Genomic DNA, 26,677 nt, shown 5'->3' with positions numbered 1-26,677 from the left:
AATCAGTGATCGTGAGTGGATCCAAACCGTCGTGACTAATTATAGCGCAGATTTCTGTGTCCCCGTGCAAAAAGGCACGTGCAATGTTGAATTCAGGAGGCCAGTGACTCCCTGGGTTGGCGCACATGGTTTTCTTTTGACTTTTTGTCTTGTGACAGGATGAAAGTAACCATTTGTTTGCTGTCAATGACAAATCAGTTGGATATTGTGTATTCATCACCTCCATGTTTAAGTATTTTTGTTGCTTCTGCCCTTGAGGCCACTTTCATAAAAAATAAAGAGCGAGTGACAAAAGTAAGACGAGGAAAATAATGAAGCATGGTCTGTTATATCAAATTGGCTTTAAATTAATAAAATTATTTGATAATTTGTCACTCCATTTTTCTTATGCATTGTCATTACTTCAGTTTTTAGCATTTAATCTTTGTTATTGTTTCATGTCAAGTGACGACTTGGGTTTTCTGACCTTGTGTGACACAGAATCAGGATCCCCCCCTCCAATATAAATGCTGAGACAGTGTCTCAAATAAAACATTGCATTATGACTGCAGGGACCTGATCCTGGATAAGCGGTTGAAGGGGTGTGTGTGTGTGTGTGTGTGTGTGTGTGTGTGTGTGTGTGTGTGTGTGTGTGTGTGTGTGTGTGTGTGTGTGTGTGTGTGTGTGTGTGTGTGTGTGTGTGTGTGTGTGTGTGTGTGTGTGTGTGTGTGTGTGTGTGTGTGTGTGTGTGTATACTCTGTTGACATCTAGCGGCAGTTGCTGGGTATCGCTGACTCTTTTTTTTTTGCCCGTGCAACAGATTAAGATTTGCCGACCTCTAGTGGCCATACAGTAGAAAAACATCGATTAGGTGACATTTCTTTTACAACTTTCAGAAAAGCAGTCAGAAATTGCATCAAAATTTAAAGGCATCAATGCAGCAGGTAAAACAAGATTAAAAAACTAAATAGAACCAAATAAAGGCAAAGTTGTACAAGTGGGTCTTGTGATTCTTTTTGGAGGTTTGCATTTGTGTGTTGGTTTGTTTTAAAAATAAAAACTGCGAGATTCAGTTAAATGTAGAGGCATTTGCACTGAGTATGTGCTTTCTTAACATGGATATACAAACTTTGCTGTTAAACAAAATAAAAAATCCACCAACAAACAACTGAGGATCAGAGTATCACAGTAAATGGAGGGTGTACACAATAATAATAATAATAATAATAATAATAATAATAATAATAATTGAATCATTTTGGAAGATTTTTAAGGCAATCTAATGTATTTTTCTTGCATTATACAAAAATGATCTAAACATATGTTGAGTATTGGACCTTCAGCCAACACCCCTCCAGCTACAGGTCTAAGAAAGACCACCGGGATGACCCTCAGGCCTTGTGGTATGATAAAGTTAGAATAAAAACTCACCATCAGGCTTCCTTTTCCTGACTGCGGTCTGTGACTCTGTCCCAGGATTCCCCAGGACCTGAAGGCAGCAGAGCAGGTTCATATTCTACACACACTCAAGACCTCTAACTTTTCACAATTATTTTAACAATTTTATTCAAGTATTTGTCTAATTATTAGAGTTTACCTTTTTTTTTTATCTATTTACATTTTATTTTAATCATCTAATTACCTGTTGAATTTTACCGTTATAGTCTTGCTGCTGGGTTTTGTTTTACTGACCCATCCAGTTCTTGATTATATGTTACTTTTGTCGTTTGACCACCCGTGGTCTGTTTTGTGTTTATTTCGGTGATTCCCACTCAGAGTGCTTGACAGACGTTTTTGGCGATGCTGATGCTGTATCTTTGCAGGAGAATAAAGATCCAGGACTTGTATTCACGAAGCATCCTAAGGCTAAAAGTAGCTCAGGTTAAAAAAATCTTAGAATTCCTCAAATTCTTAATTTTCCCTTGGTAAGATAAAAGTTATTCACAAAGCATCTTAGGCCTTAAGAGAGCTGTAATTGGGGTTGGTGTTCGCACAGATATTTTGAAAACCCCCCTTAAAAGTATGCGGACGGTTATTATGAACAAGAAAATACAAATCATTGACCAAATGATCTAGTGTAACCCCCGTAGATACCCGCTGAAGTCGAACCCCCCACTACCCCCCAATAATGCTTTTTTCACTCCAAATGCTGCCTGACAATGACAAAGAGCCTGTAAACCAGTAAAGAAAGCTACACTCAACAAAAATATAAACGCAACACTTTTGGTTTTGCTCCCATTTTGTATGAGATGAACTCAAAGATCTAAAACTTTTTCCACATATACATATACATATACATATTCTCTCAAATATTGTTCACAAACCAGTCTAAATCTGTGATAGTGAGCACTTCTCCTTTGCTGAGATAATCCATCCCACCTCACAGGTGTGCCATACCAAGATGCTGATTAGACACCATGATTAGTGCACAGGTGTGCCTTAGACTGTCCACAATAAAAGGCCACTCTGAAAGGTGCAGTTTTATCACACAGCACAATGACACAGATGTCGCAAGATTTGAGGGAGCGTGCAATTGGCATGTTGACAGCAGGAATGTCAACCAGACCTGTTGCTCGTGTATTGAATGTTCATTTCTCTACCATAAGCCGTCTCCAAAGGCGTTTCAGAGAATTTGGCAGTACATCCAACCAGTCTCACAACCGCAGACCGCATGTAACCACACCAGCCCAGGACCTCCACATCCAGCATGTTCACCTCCAAGATCATCTGAGACCAGCCACTCGGACAGCTGCTGAAACAATCGGTTTGCATAACCAAAGAATTTCTGCACAAACTGTCAGAAACCGTCTCAGGGAAGCTCATCTGCATGCTCGTCGTCCTCATCGGGGTCTCGACCTGACTCCAGTTCGTCGTCGTAACCGACTTGAGTGGGCAAATGCTCACATTCGCTGGCGTTTGGCACGTTGGAGAGGTGTTCTCTTCACGGATGATGCAAAGGAGATGTGTTGCACTGCATGAGGCAAATGGTGGTCACACCAGATACTGACTGGTATCCCCCCCCAATAAAACAAAACTGCACCTTTCAGAGTGGCCTTTTATTGTGGGCAGTCTAAGGCACACCTGTGCACTAATCATGGTGTCTAATCAGCATCTTGGTATGGCACACCTGTGAGGTGGGATGGATTATCTCAGCAAAGGAGAAGTGCTCACTATCACAGATTTCGACTGGTTTGTGAACAATATTTGAGGGAAATGGTGATATTGTGTATGTGGAAAAAGTTTTAGATCTTTGAGTTCATCTCATACAAAATGGGAGCAAAACCAAAAGTGTTGCGTTTATATTTTTGTTGAGTATATTTTAGTAGCTTTTTCTCGTCACACACAAAATATCACAGGAACATAGATATTGTTGGGTATGAATAATGTGATCATTTTTGTCCGTAATGGTCAGTTTCTGAACATGTAGGTCATAGTTCATGGGGAGCTTCTTGTGGTTCTTCGTGAGGCGAATGACGTCACTTGATTTCGGCAGGGAAAGTGAGGTATCTCGAGCATACCGAACTGCCAGGTAGAGTCATCCAACCATTGCCAGGCAGCATTTTGGAGTGAAAAATGCATGATTTGGGGGTTTTGACTTCAGGGGGTACGTACAGGGGGGTTAGACGAGATCATTGGTCAATGATTTTTATTTTCTTATTCTTAAATATTTGTACTCACACTCTCCCCAATCATTATGGTCAGGGTTGTAAAGGGGCTGGAAAAAATGTAAATTGCATGTAAATTCTATAACATTCATAGAATTATTAATATCAAAGTAAGTGATGCCAGCAGCCATAGCCTAAATGGTAGCCTACAACACTCACCTGTTTGAGAAGAACTTGGCTTGTGTGCTACAATCTCTGCTCTTGCTTTGGACTGCATCATGAACCAGCGCTTCTCACACTCATTGCTTGTGTGCATTTACAAGGATGGAGAGGAAACATAACAAGAAACTACGTAATCAATATAATAATTGGCATGTGAGTGGTGTATGGTCAAACATTTTGAAGCTGTGTAACAATTCAGTTAATTTTATTGAGTTTCGTCATCATGGCATTCAATTATTTTTATGATGACACATTTTTTAATACAGTATACAAATAATGATTTTTTTTATGAGTTCAATGGTATACTGAATATTTCATGAGGTGTAAGCTGAAATGTTCCATTCAACAAGGTGAAGCCGAGTTGAGTGGAACATTCCAGCTTTCACCGAATTAAATATTTGTTCCATTGAAAGAATGTCAAAACATTCATTATATAATGGCTAAAACTGATCCTTGTCATTTGATATTATATTAATTTATAAACAACAAAAAAGGGACTTACATTTTGGTGTTCATCACTGGTGCTTTGACATCAACAGTCCAACACAAACTTTAAATAGGAGTCCAAAATTGTTCTCAGTCAACTTGGAAAGACAGATGTAGCCTGTGATACTTCCAAAAAAAAAAAAAAAAGACTTTGTGTACTTCCTCGAAAAATCGCATTAGAAATTTGTTCAGGTTTTCATCCTAATAGCTCTTCATGCTTCCAGACAGCTTATGGTGTAGTGGATGTTTTTTTTTCGTGTGTGTGTTAGAAGAATTAGCACCGTCAATTAGCTTGTTCAAATCATCGTCCATCAGCAAAACAAACTGCCATGGTTAGCTAAATGCCGCTCCACTAGTGTGTGCGTGGGTGGGGTTCGCAGCTTGCAATGGTCCAAAACATATGGAACCAAATTTGCACTGCAAATGGAACCATATTTGCATGCAGATACAACACAAATGGGACAAATAATCCATGGGACATACAAAGCACCAATCAAATGACAACTCAACTGTTAATTAATTCAGGTTGTATGATTGGTTGATTTGTACTGTCCATTTATAAGCAGGACTGTGGAGCACATTTGTTCTTTTCTCTTTCCCTTTTTGTGACATCTAATCACAGCTGTTAGAGGACTGTGTCATAGTGTCTAGCAACAGGGTCAACCCCACCTTCTCACAAAGATAAAAGTTTCTGTTCACTCCGTGCCCAGAGTTGCTCTCAGACACTTTCTGCATCACTCTTGGGCTAAGATTCCTTGCTAGGAATCTTTAGGTTAAGTTGAGAGCTCTCTGAGTGAACTCTAAGATGCTTTGTGAATACAAGTCCTTCCTGTCTTACTGTTGGGTTGAGAGACTTTGACCCTAACTAGTGACCGAAGGTGCCTTCTAGATGTTTAGATGTCTTTGGTACTTGGTGGCTTTGGAGAATACTTGGGTACTGCTTTATGAAAGAAAGTCGGCTATGACATTTTGGCCATATTGCGCATTCTCATGAGCGTGATCCGGCACATAGGAGCCTCAGCGTTGAGAATCCCTGTGGCTTGCCACGGCAGAGGACATGCCCACATTTCACTTTGCACCAGCGCTGACTTGCAACCAGCAGATTTGTCACATTGCTTCCATTTCCTAACGACTGATTTCATGGAACCACAATGAAAGTTCAGTGACTTGGACAGTTTCTTGTATCATTCTCAGGCTGGTCATAAACTCAGGGACGTCTTTGCAAGATACATGCTAGCTTAGCTTGTTAGCATGTAGCAGACTTGACAATCAGCCAATTTTGCCCATTTGTGAGCAAATAATATTATCTGTTTGTATGTGTTCATTGGGTAATAGCAAGCTGTGGCCCAACATGTACTAATTTATTCATTTATTCATCAAATTATCTAAATGTGTTTGAATCACTTCTTCAGTACATTATAGTTGTGATCCAAATATGAACCAGGGCTCACTACATGATCTTAAAAGGTCACTTACTCATTTAATTGTATTTTAAATTCATGAATACCCTGTTTTATTGTTTCAAGTTATCTTTATCTTCTCTCTCGCTCTCTGTTATGCTTCAACAGCAAAAAAGAATACAGGAAAGGAAAATATTTTTCCTCCCTTTCTCGCCCTTCAATCTCCCACATCCAAGCCATGTCACCATAACTCTTCCCCGCTAATCTGGAATGTTCTGGATTACAGCAGCAAGCAGCTCGTCATCCATAATTCTACCATCTCGCCCCCTCTGCCCACTGCCCTCGACTTCTGCCAGACTGGTCATTTTGAGAGCATAAATACGATGTTTGAGAGAGGAAAGTGGGAGGGATGGATTGGATTAAGTTGGTCCAAATTCAAGATAATACTGGTGGCAAGACAGGGTGATGGATAAATCAGGAAAAAATAGTGTGTGTGTGTGTGTGTGTGTGTGTGTGTGTGTGTGTGTGTGTGTGTGTGTGTGTGTGTGTGTGTGTGTGTGTGTGTGTGTGTGTGTGTGTGTGTGTGTGTGTGTGTGTGTGTGTGTGTGTGTGTGAGAGAGAGAGAGAGAGAGAGAGAGAGAGAGATGGTAAAGTCACACAATCAGAGTCTGGCTGTTTCTGCTCGGATCTAACCCGGCTTGCCCGCCCACCCTGTCAATCTGCAGCCTCCTGCCTCTGTCCCGTAATATCACAGAACACGTCCCAAAGTCCAACACGACAGACTGGGAGCTCAGGATTTAACGTGACAGCATATGCTTCCACTGTCTGTCACTGGACCAATAGGATGTTGGCATAGTGAGAGGAACCCTGGGTTTGAGTAGTGGAGGTGCTTTTGCTTGCAATGCTTGAAAAAACTTCCCCCGTGGGACCCACCGGATGCAGTATGGTGCTGGATTCTGGATGTTTTTGTGAAAACTGAACAAAGTGAGTGACAGAATAACAGAGGAAGAGAAACAAGGAAGAAGAGTGGAGGAGAGTGAGGGGGGGAAGTGTTTACGAGAGTGCAGGCTGATGGGAAACATCAACAAGGCATCTAAAAAAAGCAGAAAAGGGAAGAAGGTAAGGAATGGCTGAGTTGCATTTGACCTCATTAGGATGTGAGATTATTTTGTGAATGTTAAAGTTGTGTCTGTTCCTTTGTCATTGTGTTTGCACGTGAACTCACCTGCTTTGGTACAATGTAATTAAACAGTCACTTTATTTGTCTCCTGATCTGCTTGGATCGCCTCCTCCAAGGGAGCCTCAACTGTTGACCGAAGTGGTGCCCCATCGGGTGTGGTCACGCACAGGGGCCTGAGTGTTTTGGGTGATGGGGACACGGAGGACGAAGATGGCAGTGGGATTGTGCGACAGTTTAATGGGCCTCTGTGCACGCTGGTTAAGAACTGCAACATGCTGCACAACATAGTGGGGCCGGCTTGTATCTTCCTCAGAGAGGGCTTGGAACAGAGCCAGCTAGTATGTATCGCACGCACAGGAACACACATGCACGACAATCTTGTGACATCATCACAACCATCCAACCACCACCACCACAGAGAAAGAAATCCACATAAACTCAACTGACCAACCTACAATGAAAAAAGAACCAACTTTAAAAGTTGGTTCAGTTGGTAACACATGAATGAATTAAGTTGTTTGAACTTATAATTAGTAAGTTAGATCAAATCTAACTTACAAACATAAGTTCAAACAACTTAAATCATTTAGATGTTGCCAATTGAAACAATTTGTTTAAGATGGTTAAACTACTCTCTTAGTGTAATTAGATGCTAATCTATCTATCTATCTATCTATCTATCTATCTATCTATCTATCTATCTATCTATCTATCTATCTATCTATCTATCTATCTATCTATCTATCTATCTATCTATCAACTAACAGAACTCCATACCTAGGTATCTACCTACGTACTCGCCTGCCTATGTCGAAGAACCCAACTAGGTCAGCTTTTAAAGGGACTACAGGATTTAACAGAATTTTTGCAACACATATGTTTAATCTTGCTTTCAATTTCTCAAAGATCATCAAGCAATTTCTGGATGCCAATTGTTTAATTTATTTTCAGAAGGATCACTTTTATGATATGCAGGAATCCTCAGCTATTCAAATATATAACTGGTCATATATAACTACTATATATGCAATATCACAACAGATACCCAGTCTCCATAGGTCATTAGTTGACTTCCGTAAAGCACAAGTAGCACTTTTTGTTCCACATTCATATTTTGTGCAAGACGGCTCCCATGTTGCCGCTCATTAGAAGAGATGCAAAGAGGAGAAACATTTGCAAATGGCCACCTTAAATACCCTTTTTCATGATTGGATTCACCTGTGTAAGGTCAAGTGTCTTTGAGCTTACCAAACCAAATTTGTGTTCCAGTAATTAGTGCTAAATGTATTCAAATCAATAAAATTAACAAGGTGTCCAAATTTATGCACCTCCCAAATTTTGTTTAAATAATTATTGCACACTTTCTGTAGATAGTAGAAACTTCATTTCACTTCTCAGATATCACTGTGTTTGTCTGCTATATGATATATTTAACTGAAATTTCTGATCCAGACAACCAATGATTTATAAAGGAAAATCATGGGATGCCCAAACTTTTGCATACAACTGTACATATAACAGTTTTATACATATCACGGATTTTGATCATAACAAACATAATTTGCTGGTCCACCTGAACTCATTATATGCAAGCTTTATATATATATATATATATATATATATATATATATATATATATATATATATATATATATATATATATATATATATATATATATTTTTTTTTTTTTTTTTTTTTTCTTTTTCTTTTTCTTTTTTTCTGGGTTTGGGTCACTGGGGCAACAGTGCCAGCATGGGACCCCAGACTTCCCTTTCCTGTGCCACATTGGCCACCTCTGACTGGGAGATCCAGAGTCGTTCCTAGACCAGTGTGGAGATATAATCTCTCCACTTAGTCCTGGGTCTTCCCAGGGGTCTCCTCCTAGATGGACGTGCCTGGAACACCTCCCTAGGGAGGCGCCCAGGAGGCATCCTTTAATGGTTTAAAACTTTTTTATAAAATAAAACTGAGTCTGATTCTTCCATTGCTGTCTCTTGAGTTGTGTTGTTTTTTCTCCACTTTTTATTGTTGTTGTTTGTTTTTGTTTTCCTTTTGTTTTTTGTGTGTTTATATATATATATATATATATATGTACATAATCAAAAGCTGAACTATAATTTGCACAGATGGAACAGACAGAGAAATTAAAAAAAAAATAAGATAAGCCTTGGTGATTTGTTATAAAATTTACTGGTGTAATCCCCTGGCTACTCTTCTCTGCTTCGTATCCTTTAATCCAGCTCTGATTCCTGCAGTCGATGTACCAGCCTGTCAGCATCAGTGAACGCATCACAAACAAGTACATTCTAGCATCATCACAACCCTCAGTACCACTCTGAAAAGCCAATTTATCATCTTAAACTTTGTATTGCTGTTTTGGGGGGAGAAGGGGGTTGGGAAATGAAGGGAAAAAGTGTTTGTAGAGAATTCTTAAAAAAACTTTTTAAATTCATGCTTTCTTTTACAAATCTTTGGATCTTACTAGGAAAATGCAATAAATAAATGTGCTCTCAACATTCATTTGCTGCTAAAAATTTTATCTTTAAGAAATGTGAGATATGACTATTATAAGCTTAAAGTATGTTTTGATTAGGAATGATAAAAAATGTATTTTATACATTATGCCAAACAAACAAGAGAAATGTTTATGTGAACACCCCCTTCTGTTTATTTGTTGACACAAATGTTTAGTTAATGAGTTTATTTGTTTATATGCATTTCCACATTCCTGTATCTTTTTATGTACTTCATGATTTGGTTCTGATGTTTGTTTATTAATTTGTTTGCATTAGTCAAAAACAGCTGAATGATTTTTATCAATCAGTGCAAATTTTGCTGGAATTGAACTCAATTTGGAAGTATTACATTTTTGGATGGACCCTGGACAAACCTTAAAACATCCATTTCTGTCTCCCCTCAATGAAACTGACACAAGGCGCTAATTTTTGTTTTCTGTATATTAATTTGACATGAATCTTGCTGAAGTTTACTTCACAGTGAATTTCACTGGAGAGCATTAAGTCAGTAAGCCGATTCGGATGCCAAATAATGTGTAATCAATATTTCTTTAACATCTCCCACTGGGTTTCATGTTATGTGTACTTTGGTGAAACAGCGCCCCCTTCTGCTGAGCCTTGTCTTGGGCCTTGGCAGAAGAATGGGCCATTCAAGTTTTATTTCTCAGCATAGCTTTCAGCACCAAATCTTATGAAGATAATAGCGGACTTGATTATGTTTAAAAATGTTAATTTTGTTAAAATAATCTTGATAATCTCACCTTGTCTGACTGCTTTTATTTTAGTTCCATTGAAATCGAGGTCTCTTTTAGAAGTGAGACCTGGACAATTTTTGAGTTTCCAGTTCACCTAACCTGCATGTCTTTAGATGTTGGAGGAATCCAGAGCACACCCACACAAACACACGGAGAACATGCAAACTCCACACAGAAAAGCCACACGTGGAAATCGATCCCATGACCTTCTTGCTGTGAGGCAGCAGTGCTAACCACTATTCCACTGTGCCGCCAAATGGGAGCATGTTTGGCACATTTGTTGTTAAAAAGGAGCTTGTTTCTGTGGTTTCTTGGGATGTTATCTTCACTTTTCCTTGTTTGATTTGTGTTTCTGGTCCTGTGTGATATTAACGTCGAGTATTGTTGCTGAGCACACTCTATGGACATACTTTAGATGTAGCAATTGTGCAGCAGATTTAGGTGAAATTTGGAAAAGCCTGCAGAAATTGCTGCTTGGAAGGTGGAACATTGAAACATAAGTACTTTATAAGGAATGAGTGATGATGAATGTTATCAGCATTTTCTATCCATCCATTTTTTAAACCAACTTATTCCAGTTAAGGGACACGTGGGGCCGACACATGACCACATACAAACTCATTCACACCTACAATCACAGTCACCACTTCACCTAACCTGCAATGTCAAACAAAGTGGGAGGGAGCCAGAGCACCCTGAGGGAAACCCTGCAAACACAGAGAGAACATGCAAACCCCACACAGAAAGGACCAGGTGGGGAGCATTTGCATGAACTTTCTCCCTGTGAATCAACAGTGCAAACAAACTAAGCCACCGTGCCTCCTACCAGCATTTTTATTTGTGAAAATAAACTTTTGCAGGCAGAGAGAAAGAACAAGTGAATCTGATTTGTCTGTGTATTTGTCACGCTGCAGGACAGAGATCTCCGGCCAGAGGAGATGGAAGGTACAGTGATATCAAAAGCTTAATCCAAATCCTCCACACTCCTGATCCCTGTCTTCTTCCTGAGCCAGCATCCCTTTACGTGTTCTGTTGACTGTGCAAACCACATCTTTAATATTTGCTGTTCACTGAAGAGTTTTTCCTGGTTTTGCTCCCTTCCTGCTATATCTGTTGTCAAGACAGAGCCAGCGAAATGTACCGGTTTAATTAGATTTGTGCATGAACACACCCGTGTCTGGATGGTCCACTTTGTGATCTGAGAGTATTGTAGCCAAGCCTATGAATTCTCCATGAAGCTGTAAGAAGGTGACATTTCCAAGTGTTTTTTAACTAACCAGGTGTTTCCGACAGCAAACCCAACTATAACTTGGTTAACTGAATTGCTCACGAGAGTATGTGCACACAGCTGCACATCATCCACCAATACAGGCAACACAGAACCACACCCACCTCCACAGTACTGAATCAATCAAAACGGGCAGAAGTCTACCTTTGTAGTACCTCTGTTGCTGTTTTTCCTGCAGAGCTGCGTGAGGCGTTTAAGGAGTTTGATAAAGACAAGGACGGCTTTATTAGCTATAAGGACCTGGGCGAGTGCATGAGGACGATGGGATACATGCCCACGGAGATGGAACTGATTGAACTCAGCCAGCAGATCTGTGAGTCCAGCATGAAAACGTATTTATGCACCAAGGGAACTGACGATGATTATTACATTAAAGTTATTTATCCATCAAAAGCAGAACCTTCTCTAGAAGCGGGTTTCTTACGTAATGTTGCAAAATTACAGCTCGATTTAATGAAGAGAACAAATTTATCTGGGCGGAATTCCATGGTAAATATTGTCTTTTCCGTCAAATGCCATTGTGCAGACAAACCGCAGGAGGAAGCGCATGTGTGCATGCATGAGCTTTTGAGATTACCTGCACACTGACTTCCATAAGATGTCTTGTAAAACACTTCAGAGGTGTTATCTGGTTAGAAAATAGTGTTTTTAGATTTTGAAGAGTTTACAAAATATATAAGAAAAAAATTACACTGAAAAAGAGAAAATACTTGAACCAACTTAATTGAAATGTGCCGAATGGTAACACCTGAATGAATTAACTTCGTTGAAATGAAGTTATTAGGTTAGAGTTACTCTAACTTTTTAACTTAATTTCAAAGAACTTAATTCATTCAGGTTTTATCAAGTGACATAAAGTAAGCTGGTTGTTCTTTCAGTGTAGATTTATACAGAATTAAGCTGACATCTTGGTTTATTTTGTTCACACGAGCAGTCAGCTGATGCTACGCTGCCTTTCTTCACTGTGATTGGCAGTTGGCCTGTTCTTGTCAGCATCCCTCACACAACTCGGGGGGGAAATCCCCACATGATCTATTGACATCGCTACCTAATGAACACTAAAAAAGAAACAACTTAAAAAGTTGTTTTAGTTGGTAACATCTAAATGAATTATGTTGTTTAAACTTATGTTATATAGTTAGATAAACTCTAACTTACAAAATTAAGTTCAACATTTAAATGTTATCAATTGAAACAATTTTCTTTTCTAGTGGAGGTCATGGCATCTGCTTGTTTGAATTTCTCCACTTCAGGGGTCAAAATACTAAATTGATTCCAGACAGAGGGAACTTTGATCATATTGGTAATATCATATTATGAATCTCTTATTTAAATTCTAAGGAATAAAATTATAGTGGTGACAAAGAAAATTATTTTTATCACTTAAATCTTAAAAAACTCAAAGGCCATACAGCTTTAATATCAGTAACTTTATTTTGTGTGTTTGCACCATGTTTTAGCGTTAATGCATTTCTTTTTACTTGCACATGTTTTGTCCTTGACTGTCCAAGATAAATTGTACTACATTAATACCTGCTAGGTGGCGGCAGAGTGGACTTTGAGGACTTTGTGGAATTGATGGGACCCAAAATGCTTGCAGAAACAGCAGATATGATTGGAGTCAAGGAGCTGAGGGACGCCTTCAAAGAGGTCAGCATCTAAGATGACACCAGGACACCAAGAAGGATTGTCTTGTATATTATCCTGATTGTGTGCATCAGTTTTCTCTACCTTCTCCCCCGGCTCTTCAATATTTTTTCAATATTTTTCACCCTCAGTTTGACTCTGACGGTGACGGTCAGATCAGCCTCGGAGAGCTGAGGGAAGCCATGAAGAAGCTCATGAGGGAGCAGCTCCACCAACGTGAGATTGACGAGATTCTTCGGGATGTAGACCTCAATGGGGACGGGCAGGTGGACTTTGAAGGTGAGTGAAAGGACGATGATTTCTTTAGATCAGCAAGAAAAAAGTAAAATTAAAACAAAAGCATAAAATTTGGGGCTTAATAACCAAATGTGCGGGTAAACATTACACAACCAGACTACGGGAAAAGCAACCAGGGATTGGAAAGAAGGAATGCAGTTCATGACAGTATGGCTGATTTTGTTAATAAATTCCTTAATCTCTTTTCCTTTTGCAGAGTTTGTTCGAATGATGTCTCGCTAACTGATCTCCATTGAGCCGCTGCTGCACGATACACGATACGGACCAGACAACACACTGTTGCTTTTCTAGTCTTTCTTCTTAATCTACAAATACCTCTTGATGTCTGTATTTTCTTTTCCCCTGCTTCCATTGTCTCTCCAACATTTGAGAATCCCTTCATTGTGACGCTTCATACGAAATCACAAATGTGGTCATGATATGAAAAAGTCATGAAAGATTTTGAATGACTGTAACTCTTACAGTGGATCATTTGAACCTGCAATCTCAGATGGATTCATATCTTGCACAAACAGCCATGAAGGGTTGTTAGATGTCATGGTCTTCTTGCAGCCAGTAGGGGGCAGCAAATGTCCACTTTGAAATTTAAAACAATATTTGATCAATATATGGCCATAAATTATAGATATGAGCACTTTCAGAACAGTCATGCTAGAGAGAAGAACAACATCCAGTGCTGCCACAGTTACTTTGAAAGTTACTTTATTAGTCACTTTATACAGTTACTTCATTAGCAGCTTCGGACAACTTAATAAGGTAACTATTATTCTAACGGTTACTCTTAAGATTAAGTAATCAGCAAAGTAACTGTTTGCAAAGTAACTAACAGTTGATTTTCTGAGCACTCAGTCTTAAAAATAACCAAGTTAGATTACCAGTTACTTCATTAGTTACATTCAACAGCTACCGACAAGTTATCCGCAGCTGGTAACTGTATAATGTAACTATATAAAGTAACTCATAAAGTAACTTTTCAAAATAACTGTGGCAACACTGCGAACATCATACCAAATTTGAAGGAATGCCAACAAGTGCTTGTTGAAATTTTAGTTGAAGAGGTGGAAAAGTCTGAACTTTATGTCCATAAAATGAGAAAAGTGCAATCTGTCCTCCTGGGTTCCAGGCCTGACTTTGGTGAGATTGAAATAGAGTTTTTACCTTAAACCCATGACAGTTTTGATCACGTACAAAATAGAGACTTTTCCCAACTTTTGCTGATGAAATGGGGCCGGAGAGACCTGGTCTGGGGCAATCAGAGGAGGTGCACCGAGTTGTTGCTCGACCAGTTACAGCACTAAAAAGTACCAAAGTGGGTCAAGTGCAGTAGTGGGCACAATTCAGCTAATCCAATAACGGATAATTATCAAAACTATTGTTTTTGCTAGTGGATTAGCTTTTCAGATAAGTTTTAAAACCATCATCGGACCAGTTATCTTCCCATAAATTTAGTTTGATAACTTTCAGTCCAATAACTTTTTTTGCTGGTAAAGTGAGCAAAGTTTAACGGTCAAAAACATTTGTAAACCCTAAAATCAAACATTGTAGTCTGTCTGTTGTGTGTTTGTAGCAGACTGGCTACCTGTCGCTTGCTGATGATGTCATCATTAAACACAAAACGTGATTGGCCGGTCGACGCAGAGATCATTGTGGGTAGTGTAGTTCAGGTTCACTTTCGACGTTACAGTGACTGAGTCCGCTTGACACAAAAACAAAACGGACTAATTTTAACTTTATTTTATTTCTTTGTGGCTGTAATTTAATCACCAAGACTCGGTGGGGGGGAAGAGCTCTCATGGTGCAGCTGTGTGTACAGAGGGTGGGACTTTTCTTCACCTTTAGACACTGTTTTGGATTTTTAAAAATAGGGTGCTTTATGTGGATTATTTATTCAGATGAATCCCACTGAAACTAACAGGTAAGAATTTATATTTACTATGTGTATTTTACTCTGCCAATCAATGCATTAATGGACACATTTCAGTTGTTTAAGCCGCAGGGTTGAAAGCGTGTGAGAAAAGCAGCAGCTTTTTAGTTCGTAAATGACAGTGTATCTAATACCGACATAAACTGTGACTTTTAATATTGTGTTTTACTGCTTTTGAAAGATGATTACAGTGTTTGGGGTTTTATTTTTTATTCATTAATTTTTCGTGCATTCTTATGTGTTTGTGATCCTTGAATTTAGTCAGCAGTGAAAAGTGAAAGTGAAACTGGTTTATCAGAAGCTGACAGTGTAATCCTATGTGGCCGCGTCTGAATCCAAACTAAAAGTTAACGGTTATCGGTTATCTGTAATAAAGATAATTTTTTTTAGCAGTTTATAAAGATAACTTTTCAGTTATCGGATTAATGGTTATCGAAGCTAACTTTTTGGTTAGCTGTGCCCACCACTGGTCAAGTGCAAGAGCAGCTTCACATTATATCAAACATGGAGAAATCGACTGAACTATATTTGAGATTTGACTCCAAAAAGATGGACAGACACAAGCATTTCAACGATCTTGCACCAGGGCACTTCTATAGACACAGTATGACTGGAGAAGGCAAACCGGGCGTTTCTACATGAAATGCCAAAATACAACAGTGTCACCTGGTGGCACAGAATGGTATATGCTTTCAAGTCATAGCTCCATCTTCCAATAATGATTCATCATTAAAAAAATGTTGAACATGTGGATCCCTATCATCCCTAATTTTTAATCATCTGTTCCCAGTTCCAAATTCCAGCCCAAACCAAACTTTGTCATAACAGTGAAAATTTTCTTGTATATGAAAAAATAAAGCAAATCAGATTAATCACGTACACCCTTTTCTGAAGGTTGACAATCAATATTGTTGTTTCATTTTTCCAAAGCAAGCATATCTTCTCACATGCACGCATACACACACACACACACACACACACAAGTTAACATGTTGAGATTAAAAAGCATCAAACATTAAAAACTTGTTCCAGTCATGCTTAATGTTTTCATAAATTTGAAAAATAACTCGATGTATTTCTCTTAATATGCCTTTGTGTGAGGTTATCGAGCTGGGCCACAGGTGTCTTTTCGTGTCTATCCTAATGAATGTACAGTAACTGTTTGGATCTGGTTTGTCACATACAAGGTTGGGTAGGATTACTTTGAAAGAATACATGTGGATTACATGTATGTATGTACATACATTTGGATTACTTGTAAGATGATTACTTTTGGATTACGTTTCAAAGTAATCCTACCCAACCCAGGTCACATATGTGATCACTGTTATGTCCATCTTCTTCATCAACCTTCATTGACCTTCAGCATCATTTTTGACTCTACATCTCTTCACTCTCTCAAATTGTGTCAATGGAAAACACTGCCAGAGCAAGTGATTTTTTTTCTTCTTTTTAAGTAAATGTCACCAACATTTATATATATATATATATATATATATATATATATATATATATATATATATATATATATATATATATATATATATATATGTATATATATATATATATGTATGTATATATATATATATATATATATATATATATATATATATGTATATATATATATATATATATATATATATATATATATATATATATATATATATATATATATATATATATATATATATATATATATATATATATATATATATATATATATATATATATGTATGTATGTTTGTATGTACAACCCCAATTCCAGTGAAGTTGGGACATTGTATAAAATGTAAATAAAAACAGAATACAATGAGTTGTATATCCTCTTCAACTTATATTCAATTGAATACACCACAAAGACAAGATATTTAATGGTCAAACTGATGGACCTTTTCTGTTTTTGTGCAAATATTTGCTCATTTTGAAATGGATGCCTGCAACACATTTCAAAAATGCTGGGACAGGGGCAACAAAAGACTGGGAAAGTTGATGCATGCTCAAAGAACACCTGTTTGGAACATTCCGGAGGTGAACAGGTTAATTGGAAACAGGTGAGTGTCATGATTGGATAGAAAAGGAGCATCCCCAAAACACTCAGCTGTTCACAAGGAAAGATGGGGCGAGGATCTCCACTTTATGAAGAACTGCGTGAAAAAAAATAGTCCAACAGTTTAAGAACAATGTTTCTCAAAATGGACTATTATGGGATGTGGGGCATTTTGTCAATGGTTTGGAGAAGCAGCTGGATTAAAACTGAGGAATGTCCTAATTTCAATGACTGATCTGGCATCAGTGACATCACAGCTTTGTGCTGTTTACTATTTACTGCAATGATTTAGAAAGATTATAGTCCCGTGCATTATGTGTAAGAACATTTTTGCAAATTCTCCTAAATTCATTTATTTTTAAAACGTCAACCTTAGTCGAGCTTTTCAAGGGCAATAGTCAAGGTCAAGGTGATATTTGGTGCAGTTTTTTTCAAGTCGCAAGTCTCTGTGTCAATTCGATCCAAAGTTCTCTATAACTTAACCAAAAATTGGCTACAGCCAGTTAAGTGAATGACCTTCTGTTTGTCATGTTTGGTGTGGCTTTTCATGAGGTAAAATATGAATATTTGAATGACAGGGCCATTCTTTGTTGACATATAATGCAAAATATACAATGTTACATACCCACAAGATACAAATGGTAATTAAATGTTAAATTCAAATAACCAAAACATCTGCAATCCCAATCTAACATAGTAAGTTCCTGCAGATTGCAGATTGCAATCCTACATAACTCTGTCACATTTAAAAAAAAAATGGATTATTTCTGAAAAAGTTATACATTTTTGAACAAATTCCTTCAATGTTAAAAGATAGGGATTTTTTTTTCCAATTTTCCAAGATTTTTCTTGACCTTGACCTTTGACCTATGACCTTGAAAAAAGAATGGTGTCTCACCACTGTGGTATAGTTTATGTGTATAATGTTTGATGAAAATCCAATTTGTTTGGTAAGGGTAGACCTTACTTGGGTGAATGAATGTTGTGATTTGGTGCTATAAAGTAAATAAATTGAAATCCAATTTGAATTGCAAGCTGATATTCTCCCCATGTTTGTGTGGGTGCTCTGGCTTCCTTCCACATCCAAAGACATGCTCTAAAGCTGTTTTTTTTACAGTATGTAGAAGTGCAGCACACCTACCAATTTAAATGCTCAAGCAATTTATTGATTTTTTTATTTATTTTTACACAAGTTCCAAAATAATGTGAAGTTGGTGTCTGTATGCATTTTTGCTCATGAAATATTACATATTTACAGAATGATTAGGCATCATCTTTGACTTTGTGTTGCAGCTTTAAAATCAGCAGAAGGAAGTGTGAAATTCATACAGAATAAAACTCCTTTTCACAGATCCACTGTGTTTTTGAGCGACAGTTTTTCACATTCCACTCCCCCTGCTCCGTGGAATGGTGCCAGAACCCCACACAGTCCCAGTTCCTCCGGTTATAGCTCCTGGGTTGACCCTGAGCCCAAAACCTGCAGCACATAGGGACATGTCCAAAAGAAGAAATGATGCTTCATGTTACAAATCCCTGACTTGCCTGAGATCAGCATTGCTCAAATAAATGCATAAAAACAAAAGAGTTTAGATTTCTTGGTTGTGCAGAGATGGGAGTTGAGTCTCTTACGTCCAGATAAGTGGCATCCCATCGACCCAAACAAAATGTCCTTGTACAGCTTGATCAGTCAAACCGATCCAGGATTCACTGTCTCCTGAATACAAGCTATTGATGAACATCTTTGAGAAAACAGACAGAACATGATTGTAATTGACAATGATTTTCACACACGTTTCAAAAATATCTTTCATACATATTGCATATTTAATAACAAAAGTGAATGAAGCTGTAAATTTCAACAGCACAGATGTGTCCAAATGTGCTTTAAATGAAACTGGATGGAGGACAAAGAGGCAAAAATAAATGTTGATGGTGTTTAAAACGAAATGTAAAATGAATATAAGGGTCTAGAGTGTTTAAGAGTAATTTATTACAACCCCAATTCCAGTGAAGTTGGGACGTTGTATAAAATGTAAATAAAAACAGAATACAATGATTTGCAAATTCTCTTCAACCTATATTCAATTGAACACACCACAAAGACAAGATATTTAATGTTCAAACTGATGGACTTTTTTTGTTTTTGTGCAGATTTTTGCTCATTTTGAAATGGAGGCCTGCAACACGTTTCAAAAAAGCTGGGACAGTGGTGTGTTTACCACTGTGTTACATCACCTTTCCTTCTAACAACACTCAATAAGAGTTTGGGAACTGATGACACTAATTGTGAGTGTCATGATTGGATCTAAAAGGAGCAACCCCAAAAGGCTCAGCCGTTCACAAGCAAAGATGGGGTGAGGATCACCACTTTGTGAACAACTGCATGAAACAGTTTAAGAACAATATTTCTCAACATTCAATTGCAAGGAACTTAGGGATTCCATCATCTACAGTCCATAATATAGTCAGAAAATTCAGAGAATCTGGAGAACTTCCTACACGTAAGTGGCAAGGCTGAAAACCAACATTGAATGCCCATGACTTTCGATCCCTCAGGCGGTACTGCATTAAAAACCGACATCATTGTGTAAAGGATGGAACCGTGTTGGCTCAGGAACACTTCAGAAAACCATTGTCAGTTTACACAGTTCGTCACTACATCTACAAGTGCAAGATAAAACTCTACCATGCAAAGCAAAAGCCATATATCAGCAACATCCAGAAACACCGCCGCCTTCTCTGGGCCCGAGCTCAATTGAAATGGACAGACGCAAAGTGGAAAAGTGTGCTGTGGTCTGATGAGTCCACATTTCAAATTGTTTTTGGAAATCATGGATGTCATGTCCTCTGGACAAAAGAGGGAAAAGACCATCCAGATTGTTACCAGCACAAAGTTCAAAAGCCAGCATCTGTGATGGTATGGGGGTGTGTTAGTGCCCATGGCATGGGCAACTTACACATCTGTGATGGCACCATCAATGCTGAAAGGTATATCCAGCTTTTGGAGCAACACATGCTGCCATCCAAGCAATGTGTTTTTCAGGGACGTCCCTGCTTATTTCAGCAAGACAATGCCAAGACACATTCTGCACGTGTTACAACAGCGTGGCTTCGTAGTAAAAGAGTGCGGGTGCTAGACTGGCCTGCCTGCAGTCCAGACCTGTCACCCATTGAAAATGTGTGGCGCATTATGAAGCACAAAATATGACAACGGAGACCCCGGACTGTTGTACAACTGAAGTCGTACATGAAGCAAGAATGGGAAAGAATTCAACCTACAAAGCTTCAACAATTACTGTCCTCAGTTCCCAAACGCTTATTGAGTGTTGTCAGAAGGAAAGGTGATGTAACACAGTGGTAAACATACCACTGTCCCAGCTTTTTTGAAATGTGTTGCAGGCATCCATTTCAAAATGAGCAAATATTTGCACAAAACAATAAAGTTTATCAGTTTGAACATTAAATATCTTGTCTTTGTGGTGTATTCAATTGAATATAGGTTGAAGAGGATTTGTAAATCGTATTCTGTTTTTATTTACATTTTACACAACGTCCCAACTTCACTGGAATTTGGGTTGTATATTTGAACAGAGCTTGTCAAGTGTCATGATAAGCCAAAACAATCAGAAGGGCGATAAAAGTGACCCATGGGCACCAAACTGAATCATTAGGCAAATCTCACAGATTAAACAGAAATCCAAATATGGACTGGTCATTTCAGCTCTAAATTTTGTTTAAAGTGGAAAAGCTGCCAACATAGTCACAGAATTATTACACTTTGAAGAACTTAATTGCAGCCCAGTCTCATGCTTTTTTTTGTGTGTGTGTGCTCTGGTTCTGAAATGAATTTGTGCTCCTGTAACTTAGGTATCACAAACCAAAGATTAATTTTCTTTTTGTGATGCCATCACGAAATGGCATGAGATTGGGTTGTGTTAAAACACATGCAGTTAAACGCACCATTTCTTCTTCACTGGTTATGATGACCAGGTCAGCAGCACCTCTGTTCTGACAATCCACTCTGCTCAAGCGCCACGATTTCCGTCCAGAAGCAGCATAGTAGCAGCTGTTCTGAAACTTCTTCCAGCCAGCAGGACACAACTTATCTTTCAATACAAAATATCACAAATCAATAAAATCGAAGACTGAGATCAAGTCTTTGTTTGACCCTCTGCATGGAGAAGGTTGCAGTCTACATTAGAGCTTATATGGACCCAGAACCCATTTCTGAATTGGGGTTACAACTTGGAAATGTCCTAATTTCAGTGAAAAGAATCAGAGGGCATTAAACAAATCCTGTGTACTCTGGTTGATCATGACACCACTTATACTGGAGAGAGGGTATCAGATCTGGCCTAAAATGTCCTGGTCATGCAACTATACTCTATGAATACATCTTCAAAATCTTGTGTCTTCACCATAAATCAACTTTAACTGTCTTCATTCAAGAGCAGACACCAAACTTTCTCTAGTCTTCATTAAATTATTGGTTATTAATTATAATCATCATCTATATTGTCAGTTCACCCAACCCAGCTGTACATGGGTACTGGACTTCATTGTGGAAGTAACCAGTAATGGACTGGCATCCCATCATAGGGGAAACATAGACTCTCATCTGCTTCACCTTACAGAATCTGGAGATAAGCACCAACTCCAAAGGGCCTCAGGTCCTATACAGGAATGACTTATTTGACTGAAATTGTACTTTTTCAACTAATATTTGCATTGTCCTTTGGCCAACACTTGTCTTAAATCTGTTTTGTAAATATATTTGACTTGCTGACCTTGAGCGGTTGTGTTCAGTTTCTGAACTTCCTGCTGCAGTTTGTCTCTCTCTGCAGTCAGATTGAAGTTGACCATCTTCAGCTGGTCTCTCTCTGCCGTTACATTCATCTTAGTGCTTAGAAGTTCCTCCTTTTCTTGAAGTAAAACGGTGTAACTGGCCTGCAGCTGATCGTTGACCTTCACGAGTATGTCGTAACTGGCCTGCAACTCAGCCATCTCCTTCGTCAGGTTTTGGTGACTGCTTGCAAGCTTCTCCTTCTCACTGGTGGAGATGTTGTAGTGTTTCTGCAGGTTCTCCACAGTCTTGGTCAATAAGTTGCAGCTAAGCTGCAGTTGTTCTCTTGATCTGGTTGCGTTGTTGTACTTGTTCTCTAAATTGTTCCTCTCCTTTACCGCCGTGTCGTAACTTGTCTGTAAGTCCTTGTTGAGTTTGACCACTGACTTGTGTTGTTCGTCTAAGAGGTCTCTGGCCTTAGTCAAAGCCTTGTTATTGGTCTGCAGCTGCTGCTGGCTGGAGTTTAATTGGTTTAAGCTTTGACTTAATGCACTGTTTGCCATCTGTAACTGGCTTTGTTTAACTTTAAGATCATTACTTTCTTGTTTCAGAATGTTGGCATTTGTTTGCAGCTGATTATTCTGCCTGGATAAATAATCATATCTGCCCTGTAGCTGGTCTTTGTCCACTTGGAGGGTTTTTTTGTCCTTTTGCACGGTCTTCAGGTTCTCCTGCAAGTTGTCTTTGACTTTGGTCACTTCGTTGAGACGGTTCTGGTTTTCTCCCTCTAATTTACGATCTGCCGGAGAGGTCAGACTCATGTTATAATGTCACAACTTTTACACCAAAATCTGGCAACTTTGTGAGAATTTATGGAAAAGAAAAGAAAGAGACTCACAGTGGAGATGCTGACCGATGACTCCAGCCAGCAGAAAAACACACAACAGTCCGAGACCAGCTGCAACCAGCTTGAACGGGTTCCTTCTCAACCCGTTAACTGAACAACAGCAAGCAGTTAAAAATGACAAGTATAACCTTCATGTCACACATCTTCAACAGCTTACTCCAGTTAAGGGTCACAGGGGGCTGGAGCCTATCCCAGCAGTCAGAGGGTACACTCTGTACAGGACGCCAGTCTGTCTCAGGACCACATATGGACAACACACACACACACACCTACAGACAATTTGAAGTTTACAATTCACCTACCCTGCATGTCTTTGGATGTGGGAGGAAGCCGAAGCACCTCGCGGGAACCCACACAAACACAGGAAGAACATGCAAACTCCACACAGAAAGACCCCAGGTGGGAATCGATCCCATGAACTTGTTACTGTAAAGCAACAGTGCTAACTGCTAGGCCACTGTGCTGTCCTTCATGTCACACATTCACTTCAGACAGTTAAAACTAAATGTATTTTTCTCACCTGAGTTCCAGAACCTGCTGCCATTCCCTGAAAGTTGACTGTAGCCAAATTTACTGTCGTCGATGTCCATCTTGGTCATTGCAGAGGCACTCATGTCTGCGGTCATTTTTGTCTGTACTCAACAAGCCTGATCGCTGCAGAATCTTATGAGTAAACAGGAAAGTGTCGGCTTGTGAAACAGCTGCAGATCTTGTTGCGTTGCAGACTCTTGCCCCTTACAGTTGACTTAACATGTTGACAGAACACAAATGATTATGTTGACAATCAAATTCATGTTCGTGAGTTCAGCTGTTGTCCATTACTTATTAAAAGTTCTCAAAGTAAGCTGTAAAATGAAATTGTACCTCTTCTTGCAGAGAGAATGCTTTGTTTGTTACGCTGTAAATCCTTGCACAGGGTCTTTCCACTTCAGGGGCCACGTTCAAGGCTTGTTCAAGAGGTGGAGCCTGATCCTTCCTCACTGTCTCTGAGTCAGGTTAGTTGCTCAAGATCTGCTTAACTTTTGCATTTGGGTGCAGACTATTGGTTTACAGACTATAATCTTGTGAACAGTTTTATATTTAAGGATGAACATTAATTTCCACAAAATATCACACAACTTTCAACTTTAATTCAAGAATTTCAATGAAGCTAGTGCATTTATAAGTAATTCAACAAAGTAAATCTAATTATTTTTAATTCAAATCATTACTTTTACAGATAGTTTTCTTGAGACAAGTCATGAACATTTCTAAATAACTGAATATGTCTTTGTCTGAATTTAAATCAGTCATTAAGAAATACAAATAACATGGTAGTCTTTCTTGAGAATGCAGTTCTCCCATAAAGATTCAAGAAACAAAAGTAAAAAAAAAATATTTCATCTATAATGATACTGTACAAAATGTTACAACAGTCATTGGCAGAGGTCCCTGTCATGATAGTGTAGAGAATACATAGATCTAAAATTTTGCTATCAGTGGAAGGGGCCAACTGGTGGGAATGAGGTGGAGGAAGTGATGTTCAGGCCAGCGACTGCAAGCAGCAGAAAGTTGAGTTTGAACTGATTTTTTTAAATAACATGCACTATTCCTGTTGGCCATGAGTTGGTGACTGAAAGGGGGGTTTGTGCCTGACCACTGGTTTATACAACCCTATCAACACCCAGTCCAACTTAGAAACACAACTAATGCACTGTAACAAGCATACTGGAGTAAAAATGGTCCATGTCACAAAATGCAAGCTTGAGTCTGGAAATAGTAGAAATCAACCGTATGTGAACCATGTATTATTGTTGCAGACCAAACAAGCAAATGACATCATCATCAGTATGTCTCAGATGTCCCAGATGCAACCAATAGTTTCAGAAAACAAATTCCTTCATGCTGACTGTTTGAAGTTACTGAAAAAAGAAAAGCCACAAAAGAAATAATCTTACGGCATGTTTATACGGCGCAATCTCCAAACAGAAAATGCAAGACATATGTGATGGGAGAAAAAAAAACAAAGCTTTCATTTCAAGCCAGAAATCTCTGCAATTGTAACAGGACAAGTTTAAAAATGCTGCATTAATCAATGGAGCTTTTCTGTCAATATTTGTTTTTGGAATATTAACCATTTATTGTGAATTTGCACATTTGCACCACCTTTTTTTGTTAAACACAGTTTTTTTGTGTGTGTGTGTGTGTTGCACACTGAAACAATTTATTTCAGTTGGTCCAACGATTCTCCCTTTTCAGTCTGTTGACAGCCCAGTCTCACATGTTTTTTTTTTTTCGTGCTCACATCACAAAATGAGTGAAATTTTCGTGTTTTTTTTAACTCACTATTACTAATCCTACTCCTACCCCAAACCTTAACCAAGACCACCCTGACCCCCCCCCACCCCCTGCTTCACTTTTAATTTCGTGCAGCCATCAAGCAATGAATTAGAATTAATTTGTGCTGCTATGATGAAAATGAGGCGCTTTTTGTCGCAGTATCACAAACCAATAGATTAATGTATATTTCGTGCTGCTGAATCACGACATGCCGTGAGACCAGGTTGCTAGTGACCAATGAGCCCCAGTGTAATATGGAACATTTTAAATGTGATCTTCCTTTAATCTTTGACTGAAGCAAACTCAGACAGTACAATAAGCAGTGCAATAAAACAGTAACAAAAAATGGCATTCATACAGTGAATGGATTAACAATGATGCAGATGGCATGAGCTTCAGAAAGTTGAGATTTATTGGCTCAATCACCAGTTACTCCTGTTCATCAAAGTGTCCTTCAAAAAGACACTTGAACCTCAGTGTGCTCAAGTCCCAAATCCATTTGGGAACATTGTACTCCATGTTGGAGTACACTACAGTTCTGCTTTGAATATCGTTTGAATATTCACAATTTTAATTACAAAAACCTAAATTGTATTAACTTCAATAATTACATTTTACTGTAGGTAAATCTAACTTCAAATATCTAATTTGTAATAACATATTTTTATTTCAGAAACTTAATATAATTGAGGCAATCATGAGACTCTGTTATTAAGCTCTGGTAACTTTTTGGGTGTCCTGGAGTAGTGACTAAAAAGGTTGATGTGTTTTTCAGACGCCTGGTAACCCATAATAACTTGTTCAAATGGTGGATAACACCTCTTTAAATAAGAAAGAAGGGAGGAATGGTTATAACAAAGATCTGACACTGAAGGTTTCATCTTCTTGCTTTTGAGCTGAAGCGCTGCAGGAAAGGCATTTAACACGTCGATGTGATCTTAGTCGGCACCGTGATCCCCTGACAGGCCATCTTTTTAACATCACTTTGGGCAGATGGAATCAGTTAATCCGTGAAATCTCCTGGTGGAGTGGGTTGTTGAAAAGAAAACCTGCACCCCCTCGGCACTTTCTGGAATGAGTTGAAGACATCTGCTCTAAAAGCTAAACTCACTGTGATTGTGGTCCCCCAAAGGTTACCTTTTAAAAGAAGACAGTTTGCCTTGTTGCAGTAAAACCTTTGTCCTGATTCATCAGGTGTTTAGATGCATTGGTGTTATTAATCTGGATTGTGTGTCTGACTGTGGGGGTGCAAAGGCATTTTGGTGGTGATTTAACAGATGTTTGTCAGCACGGTTCGTGTCTTAGTTGAAGCTGAAACAGT

General features: G+C 38.6%; 2 protein-coding genes across 3 annotated transcripts in view; one reads left to right on the top strand and one right to left on the bottom strand.

Moving 5' to 3' along the window:
• Positions 1 to 13,831, top strand: part of cabp2a (calcium binding protein 2a) — a 30,456-nt gene extending 16,625 nt beyond the window's left edge. Inside the window, exons 3-8 of one of the 2 annotated variants that reach the window (XM_034188000.1) lie at positions 6,989 to 7,210; positions 11,059 to 11,089; positions 11,611 to 11,745; positions 12,973 to 13,082; positions 13,211 to 13,358; positions 13,573 to 13,831. In XM_034188000.1, the coding sequence (XP_034043891.1) occupies positions 6,989 to 7,210; positions 11,059 to 11,089; positions 11,611 to 11,745; positions 12,973 to 13,082; positions 13,211 to 13,358; positions 13,573 to 13,598 (672 nt within the window). In that variant the 3' untranslated portion in view covers positions 13,599 to 13,831. The remainder of the gene's footprint in view (positions 1 to 6,988; positions 7,211 to 11,058; positions 11,090 to 11,610; positions 11,746 to 12,972; positions 13,083 to 13,210; positions 13,359 to 13,572) is intronic. The other variant, XM_034187999.1, reaches the window with a different exon arrangement.
• Positions 13,832 to 18,655: 4,824 nt separating this feature from the next.
• On the bottom strand, positions 18,656 to 23,780 carry LOC117526831 (low affinity immunoglobulin epsilon Fc receptor-like). Its single transcript, XM_034188908.1, has 6 exons — positions 23,558 to 23,780; positions 23,029 to 23,127; positions 22,135 to 22,929; positions 21,308 to 21,453; positions 18,977 to 19,086; positions 18,656 to 18,824 (listed from the first exon to the last, which is right to left on the bottom strand). Exons 1-6 carry the CDS (start codon positions 23,661 to 23,663, stop codon positions 18,671 to 18,673), a joined length of 1,410 nt encoding a protein of 469 aa, XP_034044799.1. The 5' UTR covers positions 23,664 to 23,780; the 3' UTR covers positions 18,656 to 18,670.
• Between the last annotated feature and the right edge of the window lie 2,897 nt (positions 23,781 to 26,677).

This window comes from Thalassophryne amazonica, chromosome 15 (assembly GCF_902500255.1).
Source record: "Thalassophryne amazonica chromosome 15, fThaAma1.1, whole genome shotgun sequence".
Lineage (NCBI taxonomy): Eukaryota > Metazoa > Chordata > Actinopteri > Batrachoidiformes > Batrachoididae > Thalassophryne > Thalassophryne amazonica.
This window is presented reverse-complemented; position numbering and strand designations above follow the sequence as displayed.